Here is a 25414-nt window from a genome sequence, read left to right as displayed (position 1 = left end):
GACCCTGACAATATCACTGCTCAGGGTTTACTAGGACTGAAAACCACAAGTACAATTCCAGTTGCAGTCCAAACTTTTACAAAGTTAGCACCATATTATGGCTTTAAAGCACAGCAGTATGGGGTGCTTTTGCAGACTACAACAAGAGTTGGGGACTCTGTAATTTAAAACTCCAAATCATTTTTACGTATCTAATTTATATTACAAATCAAACTCAGGATTAAACTACATGTGGACAGCTTGAAACATTAATTTCAGGAATTTTAGGACCTAATAAAAAATAGATAAAGTTTTAGTAACATAAAAAGCATGCTCATTAATGTCACTGGGCAACACCAAAGAGCCTAGAAAACTTTGGAAGTTCTGCTGCACCGGTTAATCTTCTTATTCTTCTAACAGTCAGCAGCACATTAAACAATTTTTTGTGTAACACAGGGCCAGCTGGCCATGCAACTACAAAGGGGGGAAACTGCTTTTTTTTACTTCTTTGTAATTCAGCCTCTCTGTGTGTGTGTGTGTGTGTGTACACACACACACACACACACACACACACACACTGATGCAAGAAATACAGCACTCTAAGGCTATGATTAGATGGACAAATGAGAAAGAAGCTCCTAGCATCTGACTGCTTAAAAAGCTTGAAGAAACTAATCTTAGGCTTTCTCCTTTTTACGGAAACAAACATGAGCGGTTAAAAGTCCTTTAGCAGGTAGTAGAGTTGTGTTTTTGGTCAGTGCTGGGACGCTACGCTCAGCAACTCATTCTGGGTCTCCTGCTTAACCAATATAGCAGACCGATTGCTATGAATTTTAAATTGGTTTTAAGTATTGGGAAAGTGTTTCAGAAGCATTTATGAGGACAAATACAAATGATGGTATATCCACTTCCTAGAAAAATCACTCCTTCAGAGGTTTTTAATCCTTTTACTGGGCCCAGAAAATGTAACCATCCTCAAAATTGGCTAGGGCTAATGTGAGGCAGTGAGGTTGCAGTGCATTTAACGTTCCATTTCCTCACACCAGGAAACTCTGCTACATGTGGACATAATATATGCAGCATCCCCCTGCAGAAGTCCTTCAAAAATTCCTCAAAACATTGATCTTCTTGTAATCAGAAGCATTGTTCCATAAAAAAGAAACACTTTTCTGCATCCTCCCTATCTGTTCTTCCTTCAATGCATCTTTTAATGTGCAATAGTATTCTGCATTACCTTTTTGACACTTGAACTTCTTTGGCCATGGAGAACCCAAGTGCTGCCACTGCAAGGACTGTTGTTTGGTCTCCACCTCTCATTTGGTGTTATAACAACAGTGACAAGTAGTTTCAAAATAAAACACGCCTCAGTTAGCATATTATATGGTTAAGTTTATGGCAGAACAATAAGAAAACCCCTGAACATGTACCGCTTGTCTGGAAGGTTTTGTAGGAGAAAGCCTCTGCGCTCAAAATGAAAATGACCAGAATGGGTTAGGTTTGAAAATGTTGCATATGAACAACCACCAGACTTCTGGAACAATGTCCTGTGGTCAGATGAGACTGAAGTGCAGATAGCCACAAGGCACAGCTCCATGCATCATATCGACAAAACACCTTTACCCTGCAGTGGTGGAGGGATGATGATTTGGGATTGTTTTGCAGTCTCATAAAAGTGAAAAAGAAAAACAGAAGGGTTTTTAAGCAATTCAGATGTATTGTACAAATATTATTAGTTAGCAAACTCACCAATTTTATTACAATAAACCGATTTATGGTACATAACCCACTAACTGACAATGGGCAGATTGGATAAACAGACTAATCTTCTGGCAACATCTCAAAAGACCCTACCTCCTCTACGTCCTGGGGAAATCTGTGACACAAAGATCTCACTCCTAACCTTCAGTTAAGGTCCTGCAAATACCTACAGACATCACATCAATGGTCTCAACATACCCCCGAGGAAGCCTCCAGGGCGAAACGTGTCGACAAACAAGACACTCCCTTCTTTTCTTTTCATGTTCAACCCCTGAAAGGGGGTGACTGGGAGGTTTACCCTGGTAGAATGCTGTACAGAATGAGGTCCTACATCTGTGACTTTGCTAACTAATATTATTTGTATATATTGAATACATCTTAATTACCAAAAAAACCCCTGCTGATTTTCTTTTTCATTTTTATGTTTCAGTATTTCAGTATTAGGGGATGGCACTTACCTCAAGTTTAGGAAGGAGGCAAAAATTACATATAAACTTTTCACTCGGTATGCAGTCACAGGACCTAGGCACCTTGCAGTCAATAGGCTGCCCATGAATACCATATTATTCTAGAGTCAAATGAATGACCATGTGTGCAAAAGTTAAAGCCTGGCAGAAAGGGGGTCATGCAATACGACGATGTTCCCGAGCACAACAGTAAATCTACAACAGAATGGCTGAAAAAGAAAAAAGGGTCAAAGTGTTGCAATGGTCCAAACCTAAACTCCACTGAAATGCTGTGCTAGAAGAAACGTATGCCTAAAAATGTTCTCAATGAACTGAGGCAATGTTGTAAAGAGGAGTGTGACAAAATGTGGGAGACTGATAAAAACAACTACTGAATGGATCAAGATGTACTTAGTTTTTCACACATGGCTATTGAATTTTGTCTTAATAATAACACCTAATAATGACAAGTCTGCTCTGTGTGTGTTTTAAACCAGAGGATATATTAAAAATGGTTAATAATAAGGGCCAGATTTTTTTATTATGTGCTAATAAGTAAAACTTTAGAACAGATAGAGGGTACACTTATATATATATATATATATATATATATATATATATATATATATATATATAACACATCTTTGCAATTCAGCCTCCCTGTCTTTGTGTGTATGTGTATATAAATATATATTCTGTAACAACACTGAGGAGTAATATATAGTTACAGATTACTGTATCTAGGGCTCCGAAGTTCACATAAAGGAGATTTTATTCACTTTCCCTTTTAGTTCTTAAAAGTAGCGTGCTGCTAACACTATTCTGCCAAGATAGCAAACTGTGCAAATTATTAAGTATTGCCAAGGTTTGGAAGGCAGCTTTTAAGTTTAAAATGGAAAATACGAAGTAACGCTTTCAAGTCAAAATGAAAGAAAGAAATTTTGTGAGTTGTAGGGAATGGCTTGCACTGCCTGAAGACACACTACGAGAGAAATGGGAAATGAAGAGAGATGAAAGACAGGGTTAAGGCATTTAAATGTCTCAGATGAAAGTACCATTAATTCTTTGTAATGGGATTGAATATACAGAAAAATGTATCAAGGATCCCTTTCCATCCTTGATGTTTAGATGATATGTTTGCAAACAGTTCAAGTGTACCTGTCACCCATACATAGTAAAGGTTTTATTTTGTGGGATAAAATAGTGTTTAATCAAAATGCAACCTCTGAATCCAAAAAGGACTATCATGAACATTTATCTTTCTAGTGAGTTGATGGGTGAATATTTGTTTAGCCAAAAATGCAGTAGTCTGCAGGTGCACAAAATGAAACATTTACTGCTTCACCAAAGTGGAAAGGAAAATTAAACATACTTTCTATGTTTTTAAACATTATGAACGGAGTAAGGAAAGGTAACCAAAGTTAGCTTGTTTTTTATGTATGTGTCTGTATTGGATTTGTCTGCATTCTGTGTGGCTGCCGGTGAGGAAAAGTGTCTCTGACAGCAACACACAAAGCAATTTACTCATGCTGTATATGTCAGCAAAAAAAAAAAAAGGCTGTGGTTACAATATAAAAAATAAAAAAAGTAAAATAATTAATTTTGGCTTTTTAACATGACCCTCTTCCATTTCAATCCTTATACAAGATCACAAATATGAGAAAAAGTTTTTAAAATTAAATCTGATTGTCATTCTATTCAAAAAATAATTAGAACCATATAAAACAAGCACACATCTTACGTGCCCCATATGTTCAATAAACAAACATTTTTCTGCTTCCTCCTTTGACAGAACACAATACCTATCCACCCCTAAATTGTATTACCCTCTCCTGCATAATAATGGGCCATCCTATAGTGGAATACTGACAAGCATCTAAAACTAAACTTTGATAAAACTGAACTAATATTAAAAACATCTGCCTCAATGACATGTAAAGAACACGGACTGTTATTCTCCCTCACCCACAGGCATGTTGTCTTGGTGTCACCTAAGACCCTATACTCTTCATCACTCCATACAACCTAAACATCTCAGGGATCAGCCACAAAATAAGTCCAATCTTATCGCACCCAAACTACTGGTACAGGCTGAGATTATCTCTTGCTGCTGCGGGAACACTCTTATCTAATATTCTACTTGCTAGGCTCTTGCCCCCAATCTGTCAAGAATCTCATGGACCTATCAGTCTCTAGTTACTTATACAGAGCTTCCACAAATACCCTACACTGGCTTCCATGAACCCTCGGAATTAAATCAAAACATAGCTTTAACTTTTAATCATCTCCTGCCCCACTTATGTTTCCAACCATATCCATAAATTCCCTCTCCAACCATCTAATGACCTAATAATGATTTCTTCATTCAAACCTCTTTCCAAACACAATTCCAAGACCTGTCTTGGGATGCCCCATTCCCTGGAATTCCCCTCCTTGTCCTATTAGGCTTTCTCCTAACTTTACCACATTTAAGCAGGCTCTCAAAACCCACCTTTCTAAACATCCCCACTTTTATTTTTCCCAACGAGTTCTATTTTCATCCCTCTGCAAAGATTGCACATGCAACTGGAAAGTGTCCACGTCTCCTGTGTCTTAGTTTGCATATGTATGTATGTATGTCTTAGTATGTATACGTATGCAGATTTGTCATCTGAAGCCCCCATATATTGTACAGCACGGCATAACACCTTTATAAATACAAGCTGACAATATTATTATTATTAATACAGATTTCATCATAGAAGAAAACCCTTGATTCATAAGCTAGCTCACTTCTAGGCTGGTAGACAAAACTATGGGGCATGGATATCTAAAGGGATGCCTGTCTCTATTCATCACTGGAAAACGTTTCCTGTATGTTTTTCCTTTTCTACCCTCCAGACGTTTCCTTTTGTGCATACAAAGTTATATCCATGAAAAAATATGCTCTAGGAAAATATGAATAGGGCAGCTGACAATGAAGCAACCTGGTATATGTTCAGGCGACATAACTATTTTAATCACAAAGGTGCAGTTAGACTTTAGAAAATACCTGCAGGAGCAAGCAGAAACAACTGTAATAAATAGTTTTTAGGAGTTCTGGCTACCTGGAATATTAACTATTCTTCCACGGAAGGATAAAACACAAGAAATTCCTAACTTACTAATTTTAAAATCACATTTAAAGCCTGGCTTGTGTCTTTTACAAAGCAGGGGGCAGTGCAAGTGCAGTTCCCAAAACTACTTGGTACTTGTACTTTAATAACCCAAAGGATATTTTATCTTGCACTCAGAAACAATCTTCTATAGATGAATATTTTAGTTTCCTTGAAATTTTTTACATGTAACAGCTGGATACAGTTGGTTGCCTCTCAATCTACATTTCAAACCCCCATCTGCTGCCACAAGCTTTCAATTTAAAACCTAAATTACATGGAAAAAGTATAAGCAATTTTTTGAGGGCATATATAAAAAGAAAAAAAAAGAAAAAAAAAAAGAAAACAAAGCATTTCTGCCAAAGCTGTACAACCTAACTGCAGCGCTGTGAGCAATTGGGTTTCTCTTGTTAATAAATAAAAACATCAGTGATCTTTTTTGGCTGTTCACAAAGGTGGCAATCTTTCCACTGGCTGGCAACGTAAGAGGTGTTCCTCCGATTGCCCTCCACACTATTGTACTGTGAGCTGTGGATATAGTAAGTATAGCAGGGGTTCCCTGAAGATCTGAAAGTTATTTCAAGGGTTCCCCCATGTTAAAGACATTGAGAAAGGCTGACCTAACTCATGGGTCACAATCCACTCCAGAAATGATCAGACGGTATCACACTGTAACTTTGCAGAATTAGGTGAAAGGCGCAGGAGATGATCTGTGTGAGACATTTGTACACCCGAGAACCCCATAGGTACCAAGATTTGCATGACTGCCATTACTGAGAAGGCAGCTCAGCCCAGGGATAATAAGCCAAAAAAAAAAGTTACTAAAAGTACATTTTTAAGAAATAAACCTAATAATCTCTAAACCAGAGAGAGGCTAAAAGATAAACGCGACATGCAGGACTGGAATTCTCATGAGTTTTGGTTTAGAAATAGTGAGTAGGTAGCAATATTTGACAGGCCTGCACTGTATGATAGCTTCAGTTTTCTATCTTTTATGCTGGTCGGGGGCATGCTCCGCTGACGTGTCCTCCAGACACTGCCTCAGTAACAACCATCTATCTCTAAGCCATCAGCTAATATTTATATTTAGTCACATTAAATGGCTTTTTAATGATTTCATTACATAATACATACGTTATTGATTAATTTTTTTTATATTATATGTGTTTCTTACTGTGGTCTTTATAGGATATACAATTGCTCTATTTTCATATTGTTCTTTCTACTGTTGGAATTTACCTTTTGAAATGCAAAAAAATTGATTTACCCATAAATAAGTTAATGATGTCTTTTGGCAGGAAAAAGGATAACTGTGTAAATGTATACCGAACAGAGATTGATACCTTAGGACCAGGTGCTTAAATTAGGCCAACCTAAATAGTGCCAAGCCTTAAAATCAAATAAGTTAAATTGGGGGTATTAGGGGGAGGGAGGGGGAGAAAAGAAGGCTTTTTTAAAAAGCATGGAGAAGAATATTAAAAACATACATTTTATTAAAGATTACCTAAACATTAAATTTTTTTATGGAAAGAAGACAATGCATATTGACAGAGAATATGACATTATGATTAAACACTGTCAGCAGTCAATGCTTGCCTAAAGGTGGTATAAATAAATGGAAACAAAAACATTTACGGTCAAATCCCACCCGACGCGTTTCACCCTTTAGGGCTTCTTCAGGGGATTCGGAGAATACACAAGCCACTAGAGACAATGAGAATAACTCCTATTACAATCCTATTATTAATAATATATAGTACAGTCAGCTTAGTCATACAGTTTTTAAAGAGTTCTGTGAGGATTTATAAAATCTCCGAATTGAACATAGGAACATGGTTTCCCAACTGAAAAATCTAACAATGTATTCAATAAATATTTAAGTAAAGTAGTAACTTGGTGACTGGCTGCGGACAGGGCGCCTTGTTTTTCCTACAAATGATCATCTGGAACTCTAACCCCTCCCAACCCCAATCGTTTCACTACCTTTGAACTTACCTTATCAAAGTTTAATTGATAACTCAACCGACACCCCTTATCAACCTATAGTCCCCACAGGAATTATTAGTCTACCTTAAGTTCATCTAAATATATCATTTCTTCACCAGTACTGATCGTTCCTCCTTTAATAACAGTTTAAGTACCATCACACATGTCTACAACTATTGCCCATCAACAGCACTTATTTCAGTTTGTTTTTAATGGATAACTGGTACTAAAAACCTAACTTAAACCATAAGTGGTACCTTTCTTATTTACTACTACACTTATTATTTATCCAATACATTGTTGGTTATTTCTGTTGGCAAACAATGTTCCTATGTTCAATTGGGGGATTATATAAATCCTCACAGAACTCCCTTAAAACTGTATGACTACGCTGACTGTACTATATATTAATAGGATTGTAATAAGAGTTATTCTCATTGTCTCTAGTTGTTTGTGTATTCTCCGAATCCCCTGAAGAAGCCCTAGGGGCAAAACGCGTCGGGTGGGACCCAATTTAGGGTTTTTGTTTCCATTTATCTATACCACCTTTAAGTAAGCATTGACTGCTGACAGTGTTTAATCATAACGTCATATTGTCTGTCAATATGCATTGTCTTCTTTGTATAAAAAATTTTAATGTTTAAGTAATCTTTAATAAAATTTTTGTTTTTATTGATCTTCTTCTCCAAAAAGCTCTTGCATTTTAAACAAGCCTTCTTTTCTCCCCTCCCTCCCCCTAACCCCTCCAATTTAACTTGTTAACTGTGTAAATGTACAGACTTAAAAAAAAAAATGTTTTAATATTAAAAATTTTAAAAACCTATATATTTGTTCGGTATTTACTGTTTTTTTGTATAAACTGCAAAACATGTTCTTGTGTTTATTTTTATAATTATATGCTCAGTAAAGAAGCTCTAAATTTAAAATAAGGTATGAATACTTTTAAAATAAAGGACTCTATTCACTGCAATAATTCACTTAAGACACATTGCTTTTATTGTATGAAATTTATCTAAATCTTTTCTTTTTTCCTCCTTTACATTACTTCTTTCACAGTCTTAGCAATCTACAAGCTATTCATACAAAAAAGGCATTGCCATTATGTTTATACATTTCCGTCTCTTTCATTTTTTGTTCTCATCACGTATTCCTCTGTCAAATCCTCCAGCAGTAATTTCAGAGAAATATTGATGTAAACACACTTTTTATTTTTAGTCTGTCTCCAAAAAGTTCACCACTGTGAGACTCGTGAATATAAATCGTTGCATTTCCGTAATCACCTCTGCAACCCCTTTTAGCTGGTACATGTTCACTTGACAGCGTGAAACTGGCAAATTTGGGATTAACTGCAAAAAGGTGACCATAGAGTTCTGAATGATTTCAAACAGAGAGGCATTTATAGATGTGCAAGAACCTAAGGGATTGTTAAAGGACCAGTAACTTCATTACAAACAGGCTTATAAAACGCTGAAAGAGAAATGTTTTACTCCCTATGGAAGTGTGCTAGATCTGGTAATTTGAGGGTACTATGCTAGACCCATTGTCTAAATAGCGGTGGTGAGGACCTAACCTAATCTATTGGGAAACCAAGCTTTTTTTCCAACCTGTTGGGTACACAGAGGCTTCTTAGGGCTCAAACTTTGGATACCTAGAAATGTCTGCAATATCACCAACATAAAGTAGTCAGTGAGTGGTCAGCATGATGATAAACGTTAAAATATTAGCTAATATTTGCTTGTGGAAAGTATCCCATACATAACCTTAATATAAGGAATTAAATTAACCCTTTCAAAATGTAACAGGTAACCAACCAGGACCTGAAAAATAACAGTACTGAACTCAGACTTAACATTGCTTCAGCATACTGATCTACAAAATTGTATACTAAAGCCATGTTCAAGGCAGAAATCCGATGATCGGTGGATCTACATCTGGTATCATAGCCGGCACCTTATGCATGCCAGGTACTGTCACTGCGATGCACTTTCTTTATTTATATATTAGGACTGTATTACAGTTTTTGTGGTGATTGGAGAGAGAGGATGGATGGGGGTAAACTTGGATCTAAAAATATGAATCATGAAATAAAAACAGACCCTGTGATCATTGTTTTTGAAAAGGTCAATATTTCAATATATTGCCAAATGACCCAGAATAAAAAAATCACTGAAATCAGAATAACCAAAGTAATGTTTTAAAAATATATTTATTATACATTTTAAAACTGGCCATCTATTTCCAAAATGCTACAGTATTATATTGTATAACTACATAAACAAGGTCCTCAGAAGAACCAATGTTGTCCTTGATGGAATTACTCTTCTTGTACAGTGTCACATTTGATGTGCTTGCTTTAGACAACACTTGGAAAGACATTCCGATAATAAATAGTCCGTGTCCTCTAGAACCCATTCTCAACATAGATTCCAGAATTGAAAATGAAGACATGACTATACTAAATGAGCACCAGACTGTCAAAACAAGGAAAATATTTCAAAAGCTCCAGCATATACATATACAATGAATGCCTTAATATAATCACTAAAAAACATTTGTTCAACCAAATTGTATATCAGAGATAACATTGAAGAATAGTAAATCCCAGCACAAAATGGATTTGCCGTTTCTCCAGCAAATTATGAAGCTGTAAATACAAGCCACAGAAAACAAAGAATGCCAAACTTGATTGGAAAGTCGTGATTATCAATGGATCCATGGGCAGTAAATGAAAAAAAAAACATTTGTCTTTTAGGCCCTTCACATCTATGAGTGCAATTGGCCTTATTTATGAAAGCTCTTCAAAACTGGAGACGATACATTTTCATCAGTAAAACTGGATAATCCAGCAAACCTGGAATGGATTTCTTAAAAGTCATTTGTTAGCAAATGTTTTCAATCCTGGACCAGATCCATTCCATCTTCACTGATTAAAGTGTATTCTCTCCAGTCTTGAAGAGCTTTAATAAATCAGGCCCACTGACTTAATTGTGGTGAATTGGCCTGTGTTGCCTCATCTTTCTACTACACCACAAGTCAGCGCCTAGATCATTTTCTACATGCATTGCAGTGCTGCGAGGAGTAGGCGAACTTGTTTACTCCAATTATACACACTGGGGGCCATTTAAAATAAATGTCAATGCACTACAAAACAAATAAACACATACACGGCGTATAACGTGCATGGTAGAGCACGCACAAATGGTGTACATGGAGAAATGTGTGTTACTAACAGCAAAACCAATGAATATATACAAAGATAAGAAGACTAAATGTAACAATTGTACGGATTTATTATTTAACAGACAATAAAATAATAGTTACTTGATAATTTATTCAAAACCAAAAATATTTGCAGTTAAATTTATCCTTAATCAATCAATTAGCAGTTTTAAAAAGGAAATTTATCTTTAAACCACAAAACAGCTGGAAACAGACGGGCAAATTGGAATGTACAAAGTGATGAAACTAACCCGGCTGAAATGCATTCAATCAATTATTCAACCCCATACAATATATAAAGCAATAGTAATAACATGATGGAAATGTATAACATAAGAATCTTATGAACACCACCAGCTTTTCTACACCCCCCACCCCAAGACCTTATTTTAGGATCATTATTACAGCACTGTAGAATGTAGAACTAAAGTATGAATTGCAGAGATCCAACACAGCCGATGAGACCTGAACTGCAGACAACACTAAGAATAGATTTACTCGCATACACATTCACACATACATTGCAGTCATAAGTGTTAAAAATCACATTACCAAAGGGTATACATGTGATATAATGCGTTGAATTTAGTTCTCAATAGCACCCCAGCTCACATATACAGTACAATAAGTGAAGATCTGCAGTGTAGCAGCCTATGTTGTGCAATATGCTCTCACTAGCCAAATGGGGGTAAATGTATTGCCCTGATCCATGCATAGGTATACAACAATCCTGAGAGACAATATGAACAGTTGCTACAGGTTAATGTACTAAAAAAAGTAAATAATGCAAATCACTGGATAAAAGGCATAATTCTCCTCTTTTGTATCCATGTGGCAAGAATTCTCCCACGATCTTTTTACATTCCAACATATAGGGCCTGATCAACTTTCATGGAAGAACCTAGGTGATCCAGAAATCCTGTAATGGATCCTCCAGAGCTGAAAACATTTGTCAACTAATGGCAAATGATTTGTAAACAAAAACATTCCAGGTTTGCTGGATCTTCCAGGTTCTCCCAAGAAAGATTATCTCCTTTATTAAATCAGGCCCATATTATGGACAGGTTGTCATGTCAGACAAAAGGCATCTAAAAACAATTCAGAAAGCAGATGAGTGAAATTAAAGGCTTTGTTTCTATAAAACAAAATATCATAATGGAGCCCATTGTGTGAAGACAATTACAGTAGAAACGCTCACAAAATGGTTCTCGTCAAAGCCTTCTTTCCATGACCCATACTGGCTGCATCAATCAGTCCGGGTTGGTAATGTCCACAACCTTCTCAATAACTACCCCAAATTAACTCATTCATGGGAAGGAAAGTCCCAAGTAAATTTGTAATAATTTTCTATATGACTATCAGTCTCTCAAGTTGTTGTGGAATTTTCTATAAGTCTTTTTTACAACATTGCTTCAATCCATTGAGGTTTTCAGTTAATGCACAGCAAGGTCCCCCCACAACAACTGATTGGGCTGAGGTCCAGACTGACCGGGTCATTGAATAACGCTAATTCTTTTCTTTTTCAGCCATTCTGTAATAGATTTGTTGAACAGTGTCCTGTCACACAACCCAATTTCAATTTAAGCTAAGCTTTAGCCTCAAATGTCTTTATAATACTTTGATGTACAGAGGAGTTTGTGGTCAATTCAGTGACTGCAAGGTGCCCAGATCCCGTGGCTGCAAAGCAGCCCAAATCTACCCTCCGCCACCAAGACTGACAGTTTTATGAAGTGTTTGTGCTGAGATGCCTTGTTTGGTTTTCTCCGGCACATAGGGAAAGAGAGAGAGAGTCCTTATTCTATTCTAATTTTAGAATTACTGTGAAGGAAAAGGGTTTGAAAAAATGTTCTGAACAGTTTGGGGGCTAATATTCAGAGGAATATGTTGCTTTTATCTGTGTGAGAAAACACCAAACTAACTTTGAATAATTTTTAACTTTTTCAAATACTTGGCTATTTATAATAAATTAGATTATTTTATTTATTAGAATAATCACTAGCTGGAAATTTTACGGACCTCATATAACCACTTGAGACATGAGCATTAAAAGATGGATGTTCATGTACATCACAACAATGTGTGTCGTTGCATCTCGCCCACTGTGGTGCGTTGCAGTGTCATTCATTGTAAATGGAACCCTAAGGCAATGTACAATGGAAGCCACTGCACAAAGCTACAACACACAACAAAACATGTCAAGTGCAAACTGTGAATGGTCTGCTGTGCATTACCACACTAAAACTAATGTACTAAAAAGGATCACATAGGAGTAAATGTAAAACAAGAAGAATAAGCACAAGAAAAGAAAAAGCCGTGTCCATAACAACCTTTCAAGTATCAGTTGTCTAACTGACCAAAAAAATACAACTGTATTTTGAATCTGATGGGCAACATTTCTATATTACAGTTCTGTCTACAGAGAGGTCAATGGCATCAGGGAGAATTTATACTTAAAACACAAACAGCACTTTGCTGTAGGTACAAAGAACAGATCATCAAACCCACCATCAGACACACATTAACTAGTGTATGGAGTACATACACCACTAAAATTAAAAGCTGGCAAAGTGAAGTAGCCTATGTGGGGTGCTAGAAATACCATAAGACCAGGAATAAATGTACCACATGCTGCAAGAAAAAAAACACACATACAAATACAATTAATGTTTTATCATCTATATACTAATACTGGGAGAGCAAAATGCTGTAAATAACATTCATACATGTACAACTGGTTCAATATTGTAATATTTAAACCAATATTAAAAATCCAGGAAATAGACAAAAGAAAGGGCTCACTTTATAAAAATGAATTCTCTTTCATATTACCACACTCATTAGGGATCACACAGCCAACCTTGAGCTATATTATGATTATAAAAGAAAATAATCAGTTCTATGGAGGATACCAATATAAAGGAGATCAGCTTGATACCAGCAAATAGATCAGTGTATTAGTACTGTAAAACAAAAATAATATTATTAATGCTGCTGTTGTGCAAACACATTGTTGTTCTCCACCATTATTTATAATTTAGAAGGTTAGCTGGTAAACTAGAGGCATTTTCTGTTCTCTCTCACAGTTTGTGTAACTGTCTGTATTTTCTAATGTACATCACCACAGAAGATATTGGGATGGTGGCACTAAATACATCAATTATATTAACCCTGAGAGTGCTTCAGTATATTTTGGGAAGCCAGTGCTAACTTCTTGTATCACCAATCATACTCAATTTCAAAGCTAGGTGATAGATACAAAACCTTTCTATTACTCAGATCCATTTTGAGTTGTGTTTTATTATTTTCACTTTCTGTGGATGAGACACAGTAACTCTGCAGTAGTTTCTCTTCTCCTGTGTCTTTGTTCGTATTTGTCGGTTATATGCAACCCCTATTTAATGCACAGTACTGCTTTTTTCAAAATTGTCAAAATTGTAAGAATACTGTGGAAATTCTATACTATACTATCAATAATGTAAATACTAGGGTATCGGCAATCCCCTGAGGAAGCCCGTTTAGGGCGAAATGCGTCGTGTAAGACCATAAGTACAGTACTGACCCACATCTTGGACTCTTTAGTGAGAGTATTTTATAAAGTCATGGTTAAACATTGTTTAGTTGGTTTTATGTCATGCTAGACTTATTTTCTGCCATAAAGAGCTGCTGTCTTTCCACTTTTTCTTTTATGTACTATTGGCTCGGCAACCATTCTAGTGGTATTTTCTAACCTTATCACTGCGGGATTGGCTTCCTCCTTCTAATGCACAGTATTGTATAATGTTGGGGGCTATATAAATACAATTTAATAATCATAAAAATAGTTGGGTTTATGATCCCCATTCCTACTATCCTGTCTCATACAGGATTTTTAGATCATTGGATTATGAAAAAATGAGAGTGATGGGGTGGACAGCTACATTGCAGCAAAGTCTGGGTTAAAAATATTAATACTGAACTGGTGGGCTGTGCTCTTTGAAATTCTAGGGTTAATTTCCAGCTTTGATTGAAATGTGCTTTGGAAAATTTTAGGTGTGATTCATTAGAGGCTGTTTATTTTGACCCTGGCAGCCATGTTTTCTCAGGATTAGTACAGAGCAGCTTTACTGGAAAACAAAATGCAGGTAAAAAGCATTCCTTCTGCCTAAAAAGGCCATATCATATGACTGATAATGTAGCAGTCACACGGTTTCTAGATTTCGTTGCTAGGTATACAGCAGGCAGGAGCAGGGCTGTCACAGCGATTTCAGACATTTGTAGCTCACTCAGCGGCTGACTTTTAGCAGCGTTAGAAGCTACGTATAACATCCAGCGCAGCATCTAATGGTAACATTACATTAGTAATTTCTACTTACACAGATATGAATTAAGGTGCATTCACACCTCACCAAATGAAAATTAAATTCCAACACATTTTTCATGTGCATTTTACATTCTTTTTAATGGATGGTTGTGCTCTTGTAATGAGTTTTCTGTGAGATTCAAGTGTGCTGCGCATTTAAAGAAATTACAACCCATACAACCCAGCATTTATGAAATAATTTCCTGCCACCATTGCAGAGTTTTTCGTTTTTATAATGTCCCTTGCATTATGGGAATTTTTATTGCAAAACACATTATTAATACCTTTTTAAATGTGCATAACAATATTTAATTGGCAATGCACTTTTATGTCTAACTAGAACTCATCATAAAATACAATGAAAGATTTTTTAGCTGCTACAAATCTCTGCTAGACGAGCAGTCACTTGACATGGCTATTTTATGGCTCGTACACGAGTAGATCCTCTTACTTCAGATCAATACCCGAATAAACAAGCAGATCCTACATAAATCCTGATGGGAAGTACATATAATGATAATGTGGTGTAATGTCACTTTGTACTTATGTTTGTATTGCAGGGACACAGCCAGCATGTTGGGAGTTCACCACGTTTCACAAAGAGTTCAGCCAGGGAACGTATATTGGTAACTAGGGTTCATATCAGATGGTTACTATATACATGGTTGGTGCAATACTATTATAGATGGCTAGTATACCAGTGTATAGGAGTACAAAACCCTGCATGAACTGAACACGATGCTATCAACACTGGCCTGTATGCAATGCAGTAACTTGGAAACTAAAGCTTCATATACACATCAGATGATTGTTGCCCAAGATGAACAATCATACTTGTCTCAAAAATCTGGTGTGTGAGATAGTACCCCAACACTGTTTATTAATCTACACTGCCAAGATGAAGAATATAATACGGTTTACCTTGGGGTTTAGATATATTTATACATCATCCCCTAATCTATTACATAATCCCTGAAACACTAACCCAAACCTGATGTCTAACAACACATGAACCTGTACAGGTTATATGTGCACTCCAACATACAGCTAAATTGTCTCACAGAAATGTTGTCACTCAAATAATTTTTGCAGAATTCTGTTTTAACAGTTAGAAAAAGTCTAAATAAAGGCAGCATGGTTGGCCCAGAGGCTAGCACTCTTGTTCTTAGGTCCCAGGTTCAAATCCAGGCCATGACTTCATCTGCAAGGAGTTTGTATGTTCTCCCCATGTTTGCACTTCGGTTTCTTCCCACACCCCAAAAGCACACAGTCAGGGTAACTAACTTCCCAAAAAATTGGCCTTAGAATGTGTTAGTGACATAGGACTATGGAAGGGAAATTAGATTGTGAGCCCCTTTGAGGGACAAGCTAGTAGCATAACTATGAACTTTGTAAAGTGCTTCGTACTATGTCAGTGTTATATATAGCTGAAAAATAGTACGTTGGCACTATATGTATTAAACAAGTATTTGAGGTCTTCAGAAATGTTCCTTTCTGCAACAGATTCTTCCTGTGACATTGAACAAAAAGTCTTTGAAAAAGGATTAAAAAAACAAACAGTTTTCCTACTCATCAAAGTCAATATTCTAAAAATCTGATTACCAGTTTCAGGACCTATTGATCTGGATCTGGCTGCATTCCACTCTAGTTAGTACAGCATTGCTTTCTTAATACACAGTAACCTTTGTGTCTTCATTTTCATCACAAATCTCAAAGTCCATTTCTCATTTAAGCACAGTGTGTGAAGTCATGCAGATAATTCCTGTATGACCCAGTGACCAACTGTGCATCCAGGGCTGCTGGTTTACTGAACATATAAAGCCTCAAGTTATCCATCTATTTATCCAACCCAATGCCCTATTATTCTAAGACATGGACTACATGGATGCGTTTGACAAGAATAAATACTTTTTTTTCTTTCATTTCTAATGGAGCTACAAGTGCTCGCTAACAGATTAAAAACAAGTTCATCCGTGTACAATGTTCAGTTATTTAAATAGTGCAATGCATTGTCATTTTGTGATGTGTGGATTAAGTCTTAACCTACTTACACAGATCGGCCGATATCGAGTGTACAGCACCCGTCTCTCATCTCCTGAACAACCGTCCTGGCGGATCTACGGACGACGACTGATCGTAATGGAAGTGAAGGGGGAGAGTGCACAGTAGAGTACTACTCCATTGTTATCCCCCTCCTCTCTCCATAGAGCAGAACGGCGCTGTATGTACAACACTCGTTTATGCATCGTGCAGTCTTTTGTCGTTGGAAAGGATTGTGAATGATTCTTTCGACAATAATTGCAGGTGTGTAGGCGGCTTTAGGGCTTATGATTGACAATGACAACAAATGAAAATGCATAGTTGCCGCCATATATAGAATCTAGCCCTAAGGTAAATATAAACCTGCATGATATTCAGTTTACTGTGTTTTAGAATACATTGATTTTTTTTCTCCATATAACAGTTTTCACCTATTTTCTCTGTATCTTACCTTTGATGACTTTCTCCAGCCTTTTCAGCCACTTCCTGTCTACAAGCACATTTTTCAGTGTTGCCTGAACATAATTTTCCTGGACTGACATCCAGATGATGGAATATGCCTTTACAACAAGTGTCAATACAGCCACAGAAGTGACAGCACATCAATGCAGGAGCACAACAGTTGTCACAGACTTTAATGGCAGCATTACTAGGAGTTTTATTATTTTTGACTAGATTACATATAATATTTGAAATGACATTAATATGTTTTAAGTTTGTAATGACAAATAGCTTTATCTTACTTATCCCAACACACAGAGATTTGATACAATGGCAGTTTTCCAAACATTTTTTTGATAATAGAGAATGTAAATGTAATAGATATTCTGGATGAAAGAAGACAAACATCTGAGAATGTCATTGTCTAAATTTAACATACAGCAGCTTGTTTCTCGTTCCCTTCCAGCCAAATGTAGACTTACATAGAGCACACACAATGACAGGTGAAAAAAAACAAGGTTATGAGATGCGGAGGCAGGTATTGCAATCAATGAGTGAGAGACTGGAGCCAGCTCGGTGATGCATGACAAGGCCCAGAGAGTAACAGCTAGCTGTGCTGAAGGGACTCGAAGAATAACATAGGGAACAAAAATTCCAAAGCAAAGCATTTCTGGTTTAGGAATAAGAATAGCTTCTACATCACGGAGCTGTATATATATATCTTTTATTATTTCCTGTCTAGCTGTGTAGAAATCATCACAAGGAAGGAAGAATCATCGTAAGGAATAAACCACCATACAGTTCTAAAACAATGGCAGGATTTAAATGGTCAGCTCAATCATTACGATGTGGGTAGATACTGCTGAACAGAACAGCGGCTTTCTATATCTCTAGGGAACTCATTTGAGAAAATCTCTGCACCCAAGTTCCTAAACCTTTGTGCCTGCCGGGGCCATAATGAGATTTTTTTCTGGTATTTTTATTTTTGACATAATGTATTCAACATCATGCACAATGCAGAAGAGTAGTAAAATGTCTCATTATGCAGCAAAAGTAGTAAGACTACACCTATTGAGTGTTAATTCCCCCATCTTCTAGATTGTAAGCTCTTCGGGGCAGGGTCCTCTGCTCTTGTGTTAGTCTGTATTCGTCTGTCATTTTCAACCCCTATTTACCGTACAGCACTGCGTAATATGTTGCCGCTATATAAATCCTGTTCAATAATAAAAACTGGAAGGAGATGGCAGATATACTAGGACCTCCAGTAGGAAGGTTGTGCCACTGAAATAAATAAGACACCCGTAGGTAAATCCACTTACCAGAATCCACAGTTACAGTTTGGGGTAGAATTGCTTTAAAAAGTTTTACAAATACCCAAATAAAAAAAAGAATGAAAAATCTCCATATTCAGTGTCACAAAAAGAAGCGAATGTAACGCCTTCAACTCACACTTAGATCACTGAAAGCTAATCCTAAAATAACACAGGAGGTAATGTGTGAACGCAGTGTTAACATCACAGATCACACAGATGTAATTCATGGCTAATTAGGAATTTTAAGTAAAAATCTGCGGATTGTAAAATATTAAACGCAATTCTGAGACAAGTTTGCATATGAATCGGCTCCCTGCTACAGAGCCAGCATCCACATAAAGCACAGATATATGTCATAATCAGAGCACACCTGCCAAAACAGGGCAGGGTACAAATTAAACAAATACCAGGGATAGGTAGATACGGGATAGTGCTGACTGGACGCACATTTCAGGATTAGACAATGGCAAACTAAACACAAGATTAAATGAGGTTAGGTCGATACAATGATAAATGCTCTATTGCAAAACATTTGCTTTATAAACAAATCAATAAAGTCATACATTTAGAATAGGTATATGATTGTTACACATTGCACATAGCTCATACAATAATTAATACCATGTTTTTCTTGCACCGTGGTGATGCCAGATTCTTGTAAAGGTGCTGAATGTACAATACAGACTACCTGACCACACAGCTGTACCCCTTATAAAATACTAAAATTCCAATTAATCCACCCCCTCCTGCTGGAAGCACATCATTAAACATTCTGTAAATGCCAAGTACTTCTGTCATTTTTTACAAAAAATGCCAACATCAGAACTTGAATATACCCATCATTCTCCCTAATCGAATCGGAAGGTGACAACACTACAACCTAGCTGTATCCAGCAGGCATGACAATTATGCCAGGGACTGACAACATCATAACTTTGATATGTGCAGCGCTAGGCAATTAATAATGACAGACTGACAACATCAGAACTTGGGCACATCTCACATCAATCATGCCAGGTGATGCCAAAAGCTCAACCCTAAGATCCAGCTGTATTGGCATGCATGCCCAGGGTTGCTGACATCAAATCCTAGCTGTCAGTGGTGTTAGGAGATGACAACATCACTACTTGTAGATAATGGGGTGAATAGGACCTAGGGATACTTGGCACTGCCACCATGATCACTGATGACAACAAGCTAACAATATGTGGAAATCCTAGAAGAGTCAGCATATTGTGCTGCCACTGGCAAGTCACCATCACAACCTGGGCACAATCCCCTACAACTACCATCACCTATACCAGGGTACTAGGTCACACACCTCAGGCTGGGCACAACCTCATGATGGGCACACATCTCAGGATGGGCACACATCTTATGATTGTCACACACTTCATGATGGGCACACATCTCAGGCTGGATGTTATGAATGTCACACATCTCATAATGGGCACACCAGGCACTTCCAGGGTTATTCAGCACCGAACTCTCTAACACCAGTGGCAGACATAGCTCGGCCGTACGATAGTGACAATCAGAGTAACCCCAAATGACCTTCATAGGGCTCATGACATGGGGTGAGGGCTGCTCACCTTTCTGCCCGCTGAAAGCCGTGTACCAGGATAGGGAGAGGAAGATGCAGAAGCAGAAAGCGAGCAGAGTCAGGAAAGTGCCATTGCGGAGCCTCATCTCCTCCTCCTGCTGCTCCTCAGCCTGGGCGGGGGCGGCTGCATGTCCGGGGATCGGGGGGTGAAAGGTGGCCGGTGTACCCCTCTATCGCTCCTCTAACACGCTGCTCCCGAATAACACAGACACAGCCGACGAACTGTGCTACCCTTCAGTGGGCGGGGCAATGACGTCATCGGTCAGCTGTGTCTGCTGGTAGCATGATATGATAAAACAGGGTAGCACAATCTGACAGCACACCGAGCAGGGAGGAGCTGTTTGTTCTGTCAGATTGTGCTGCCACAAATCTTTCCATTCACTCGCTGCCTGTGTGGGGTGAGTGCTGCATGGGGACAGGTTGTTTTATTCTACCTTGGGAGAGAGTTTTAATTCTGAGAGGGGGGGGGGGGGTGACTTTTGACCTTACTGTGCTAATGCTGCATGTAGGACATTTAACCCTTTGTTTTCTGGTGGAGTTTATTATTGGGGGTCTGATCTGATTGCTGGGGGCCTTTCATTTTGAAGCAGCTAAAAGCTGCTGTAAGACACCTAACCTTCCTAGCGGTCTAATGCCGTCCAAATTTCCATGCAAAATGTGGGATAATTTTTTGCATGGAAATGTATTTTTCATTGTAGGCTGTAAATAACTTACTGATATTTAATACATTTATTATTAAACTTTAACAAAACACAAAATACTGTTAAAAAATAAAAAATTTAAACATGTAATGTATAGTAACATATATACCGTATTTTTCGGACTATAAGACGCTCCGGCCTATAAGACGCACCCAATTTTAAAGGAGAAAAACCTAGAAAAAAAAGATTCTGAACAAAATACTAAAAAATCACTCTGTGTCAATGTATCCCCTTCTAATCACTCTGACACAGAGTGATTAGAAGGGGATACATGGGTGAGTATGATTTTTTTTAATTACCGGTATATTTAACGTGTATTCGGTGTATAAGACGCACCCACTTTTCCCCCCCAGTTTTGGGGAAGAAAAAGTGCGTCTTATAGTCCGAAAAATACGGTAATTGTCACTGGGAAACCCCGTAGATCGTTTCTGCACTTCCCGGCTGGAGATTGGAGGAGGAGGATGTGTCCCCAGGACCTGCGGGGACGGGGGACAGCGACAGAACAAGTTAAGTGGGTTTTTTTTAGTTAAAAGCGACCCCGAGTGTGACTTGGGATTAACGCTCTTTGTATGTAAAATACACCCCGAGTCACACTCGGGATTACCGCTGGGGGGTTAAATCGTACCTAAACTCAGAAATTTCACTTTACATAAAAGGGTAGGTAACTCTTTTATGTAAAGTAAAAATTCTGTTGTTGAACCAGGAAGAAGAGGCGAAGATGGCGGTGCCCAGAGCACTGCCCTGAAGATGGATGCCAGGACAACGCGGGACCTGTTGGAAGACACCTCCGGATGTATTGGACTTCCCTGCGGGATTGAAGGTTAGTGTGTTTTTTGTGTTTTAGGGGATTTTGAGTTTAGTTCCTCTTTAATTTGGTGAATTCTGTTTATCTGGAGAGTTATTTTTGCTGGGTTTTGAGTAGTTTATATACAGGTAGTCCCTGGGTTACATAAGAGATAGAGACTGTAGGTTTGTTCTTAAGTTGAATTTGTATGTAAATTGGAAAAGGTACAATATTTAAAAAAAAAAACTTTATGGACCCTAGACATTCAATAACTTCTGGAGCAAGCTGTGCTTTTATATAAAAGGAGAAACAACTGCAGAGTTTGTCTTGGTCATTAAAGAGTTACAAGATGTTGCAGAACAGCTCAGCTCCTAAGATCAGCCACATCCTCAGCTGTGTTTAAAAAAGGATTTCTTTTGCAAACTCCCCCCAATGAAGCCTTTCCCCGTTCGTATCTAAGAGTCGTCTGTATGTCGGATGTTCTTACCTCTGAGGCTACCTGTAATTGTAAGGATCTGGTGGATGATGTTAAATTATTGTCAATGATTTAATATTTGTGCTTACGCTGAATTTGGGGGATTCTGCTAGATTTGGATTATTTTACAGAGCACTAAAATAAAACCTGAAAATCACTTAATGTAGATTGATTTTAGATTTTTGAGTACATTCTCAGCTCTCCTTGTGAAGCTTGCGCTCCTACAACAAATTCCGTGTGCCCAATAAATGATGGAGGGGACACCCTCAGCCAACATGGCTACAGGAAAGGAGGGGAGATCGTATCTCAACAAAGTATGAAAGTTTCTTCTTTTTTATTTTATTTGTTTAGTTTTCAAAATGCAGAAGCAGACTGTACACTACAATGGCACAATAGTGATTTTTTTTTTAAAACGTCTAATAATACCAACTAGTTTCTGTGGTCTTCAAATTAAAATAAATGACAAGCACAGCCCCACCTAGTGGATGAATTGCAGAATGATATTCATCACTACTAACCATTACTCTGAATATATTTACAGAACATTTTTTCTTTTGACAAATGTGCCTACAGTTCCCCCCAATCCCACCATTCTTTGCAATTTTGGTAACAATAGTATGTTCATTGTATTTGATGTCAGATAGAAAAGTTGGCAGCCATAGCCTTCAATGCATATCTTGAATTGCGTTCATTACATGAATCAAATTGAATCAAATTTGGGCAGATTTTCTTATCCCTACTGCTAAACAAAAAGCAATTTCTGACTGGCTAACACAGATTCTGATGTTCTTTTATTCAGCCTGTTTAGTAGCGTGTTTTTATTTTTTTAGCTGATTGTTAGGGCCTTATAACTTTAAAACATTTTTCAAGACATCCTGACACCATTTGGTACTCGTCCTACCTAGTGGCCTGTTGCTCAGCCATCATTCTTTCATTTCAATATTGTTATTATTACACAGTATTTTAATAGCACCAACATATTACCCAGTGCTGTACAAAGTCTATCGTCATATCATTAGGTGTCCCTCAAAGGGTCTTACAATCTAATGTCCCTACAGTAGTCATATGTCATTATACAATCTAAGCACAATTTTGGGGGGAAGCCAACTAACCTAACTGCATGTTTTTGGATAGTGGCAGTAAACCCATACAAACACGGGGAGAACCTGCAAACTTGCAGATAGTGTCCTGGCCAAGATTCGAATCTGGGACCTAGCGCTTCAAAGGCCAGTGTGCTACACTCGTTTTTGATATCTCTTTGCATGGCATCACAGGAATAGCAGTGCTGCACAATCTCAACTACAATATAGAGGAATGTATGGACATACTCTACTTTCCATTCAATTTATTATATTTTAGGTGGTTTTAAATAAATATACCCCCAGGGGAAAAATAGTTTCAACATCCTGCAGTATAGCAAGTATGGATACCATTGCCCCAAAAGTGATCAGTGCCTAGCCACTAAGTAAGTGTCATAGATTATTTGGCCAGAACAACGTCCATTTGCTGCAAATCTTTTTTTCTGATTGTTTGATGGATCTGAGCTCACTTAAAATGACAACTCTCCCACCAAAAAATATGTAAACTACCGCAGACATCAGATATCACCCCCCACCTCATCTTTATTAAAACTCGATCCGCTAGCAAATAATAAGTGTCCACACGCAGCACTCGCATGGTGCACAGTCGGTGCACAGAGCTGGTATTGAGGACTTTTTTTGAAGGAGGAGCATTGTTAGGTTGAATTTAAGTACAATGTACCAGCAGATCAACCCAGTTAAATAAGTGTGATACAAAAGATGTTTGCTTTTCCGTTTATTTTAGAAATATGATGAGCTTTCTTTCCATTCTGAGTAAAGGGATCCAAAATAAACCCAATAGGTTTGTAAAAACAGAAAATTATAAAAAAATAAAATATTATTACCATTTAACATCCCTTTTTTCCATTATTATTATATTATTTTCTTAATTTCACATGGAAATAACGAGAAGAGAAACTGCTGCTCATCACCCACAGACCATGGTCTAGGTGAGAATACCAATGATCCCTTTTTTATTTTCTGTCTTGGTAAGCAAACATTTCCCCTTGTGCTCAGTACAAATTCCTTTTTACCCCCACATGACAGGTGCAAAGGGGGATAGTGAAGTGTCCTTACCTCTACCGGCCAGTCCATCCGAAACAACCCATCAAGCATGCCCCTTCCAAAAAATGCACATAAAACCTGTTTGTTGGATAAAACTGGCCATAGCAGCCTTTTTATTAACAAAGCTTCGAGAAAACTTGTCTTGGATTGGTGGCATGGTTGGAATATTTATCCTTCTTTCAAAAATGCATACTGACACAAAAGTTCTCCCATTTATGTGAATGCTCTGCAGTGGTTGCAGCCTTTCTATCTGAAGAAGCCTAATGTTCATTTTTTTTTCTTAGTAAATTTTGGTTGTCACAGTTTCAGGAAAGTGTTGTTTTATTAAGTTCCGTGCACCTAAAAGCAAATCCTTATTACAGAATCTGGTGGGAGTCAGTTGGTAGCGTAAAATTGGGGTTTCTATTTCCATTACTTCCATCTACCCATTGAATGAACACAAACTTTTCAGGACTTTACTGGATTGTCTGCTCAAGAGGCAAAACCGTGACCCTCCAAAATCAAAAAATGTGCAATTCTTAAAAAAAGTCAAATATTTGTCACATCAAGCCATATAAAAAGTCTTACTTCGACAACAAGACAAAAAACAGAACTGACTAAATCCAGTCCTGATGAATCAAATATTTTAGAAAAAAAGTTGTTCTAAAGCTCTTTTCGAAAGGAAAACCAAACTCACTGTGACTTACAGAAGACAGCAGTTTTATTCAGATTTCAGTTATCCGTAATGTTGGACCTAACCTGCAGTATGATCTGTCTCATTCTGATTTGAGCTGCGACCATAAAACCAAGCAAAAAATGGATGAATGTTTACATAAGTTCCCAAAAAGAAGAGTGGATAAAAAGGATCAAACATTCACCCTGGTGGAACCAGAGCAAACAGTAGCAATTTCTCCAATGTAAGACCATATGTGTGAGGTTATAGCAAAAGGTAAGTAAACCCAGAAATATGAGAAAAATATAATCTGTTATACGTTTTATATTCAAAACCAATGTTTTGCACAGACAATAATATTTGTTTTTAGCTTTGTATTTTTGGTGGAAGGGTTAGCCAT

General features: G+C 37.5%; 1 protein-coding gene across 2 annotated transcripts in view; it reads right to left on the bottom strand.

Moving 5' to 3' along the window:
• MGAT4B (alpha-1,3-mannosyl-glycoprotein 4-beta-N-acetylglucosaminyltransferase B) overlaps window positions 1–20506 on the bottom strand; it is a 258169-nt gene extending 237663 nt beyond the window's left edge. Inside the window, exon 1 of one of the 2 annotated variants that reach the window (XM_072400585.1) lies at window positions 20248–20506. In XM_072400585.1, coding sequence (XP_072256686.1) covers window positions 20248–20344 — 97 coding nt within the window. In that variant the 5' untranslated portion in view covers window positions 20345–20506. The remainder of the gene's footprint in view (window positions 1–20247) is intronic. The other variant, XM_072400586.1, reaches the window with a different exon arrangement.
• Between the last annotated feature and the right edge of the window lie 4908 nt (window positions 20507–25414).

Source organism: Pyxicephalus adspersus, chromosome 2 (assembly GCF_032062135.1).
Source record: "Pyxicephalus adspersus chromosome 2, UCB_Pads_2.0, whole genome shotgun sequence".
Lineage (NCBI taxonomy): Eukaryota > Metazoa > Chordata > Amphibia > Anura > Pyxicephalidae > Pyxicephalus > Pyxicephalus adspersus.
The sequence above is the reverse complement of the archived record's forward strand: the minus strand, read 5'-3'. Positions and strand labels throughout refer to the sequence as shown.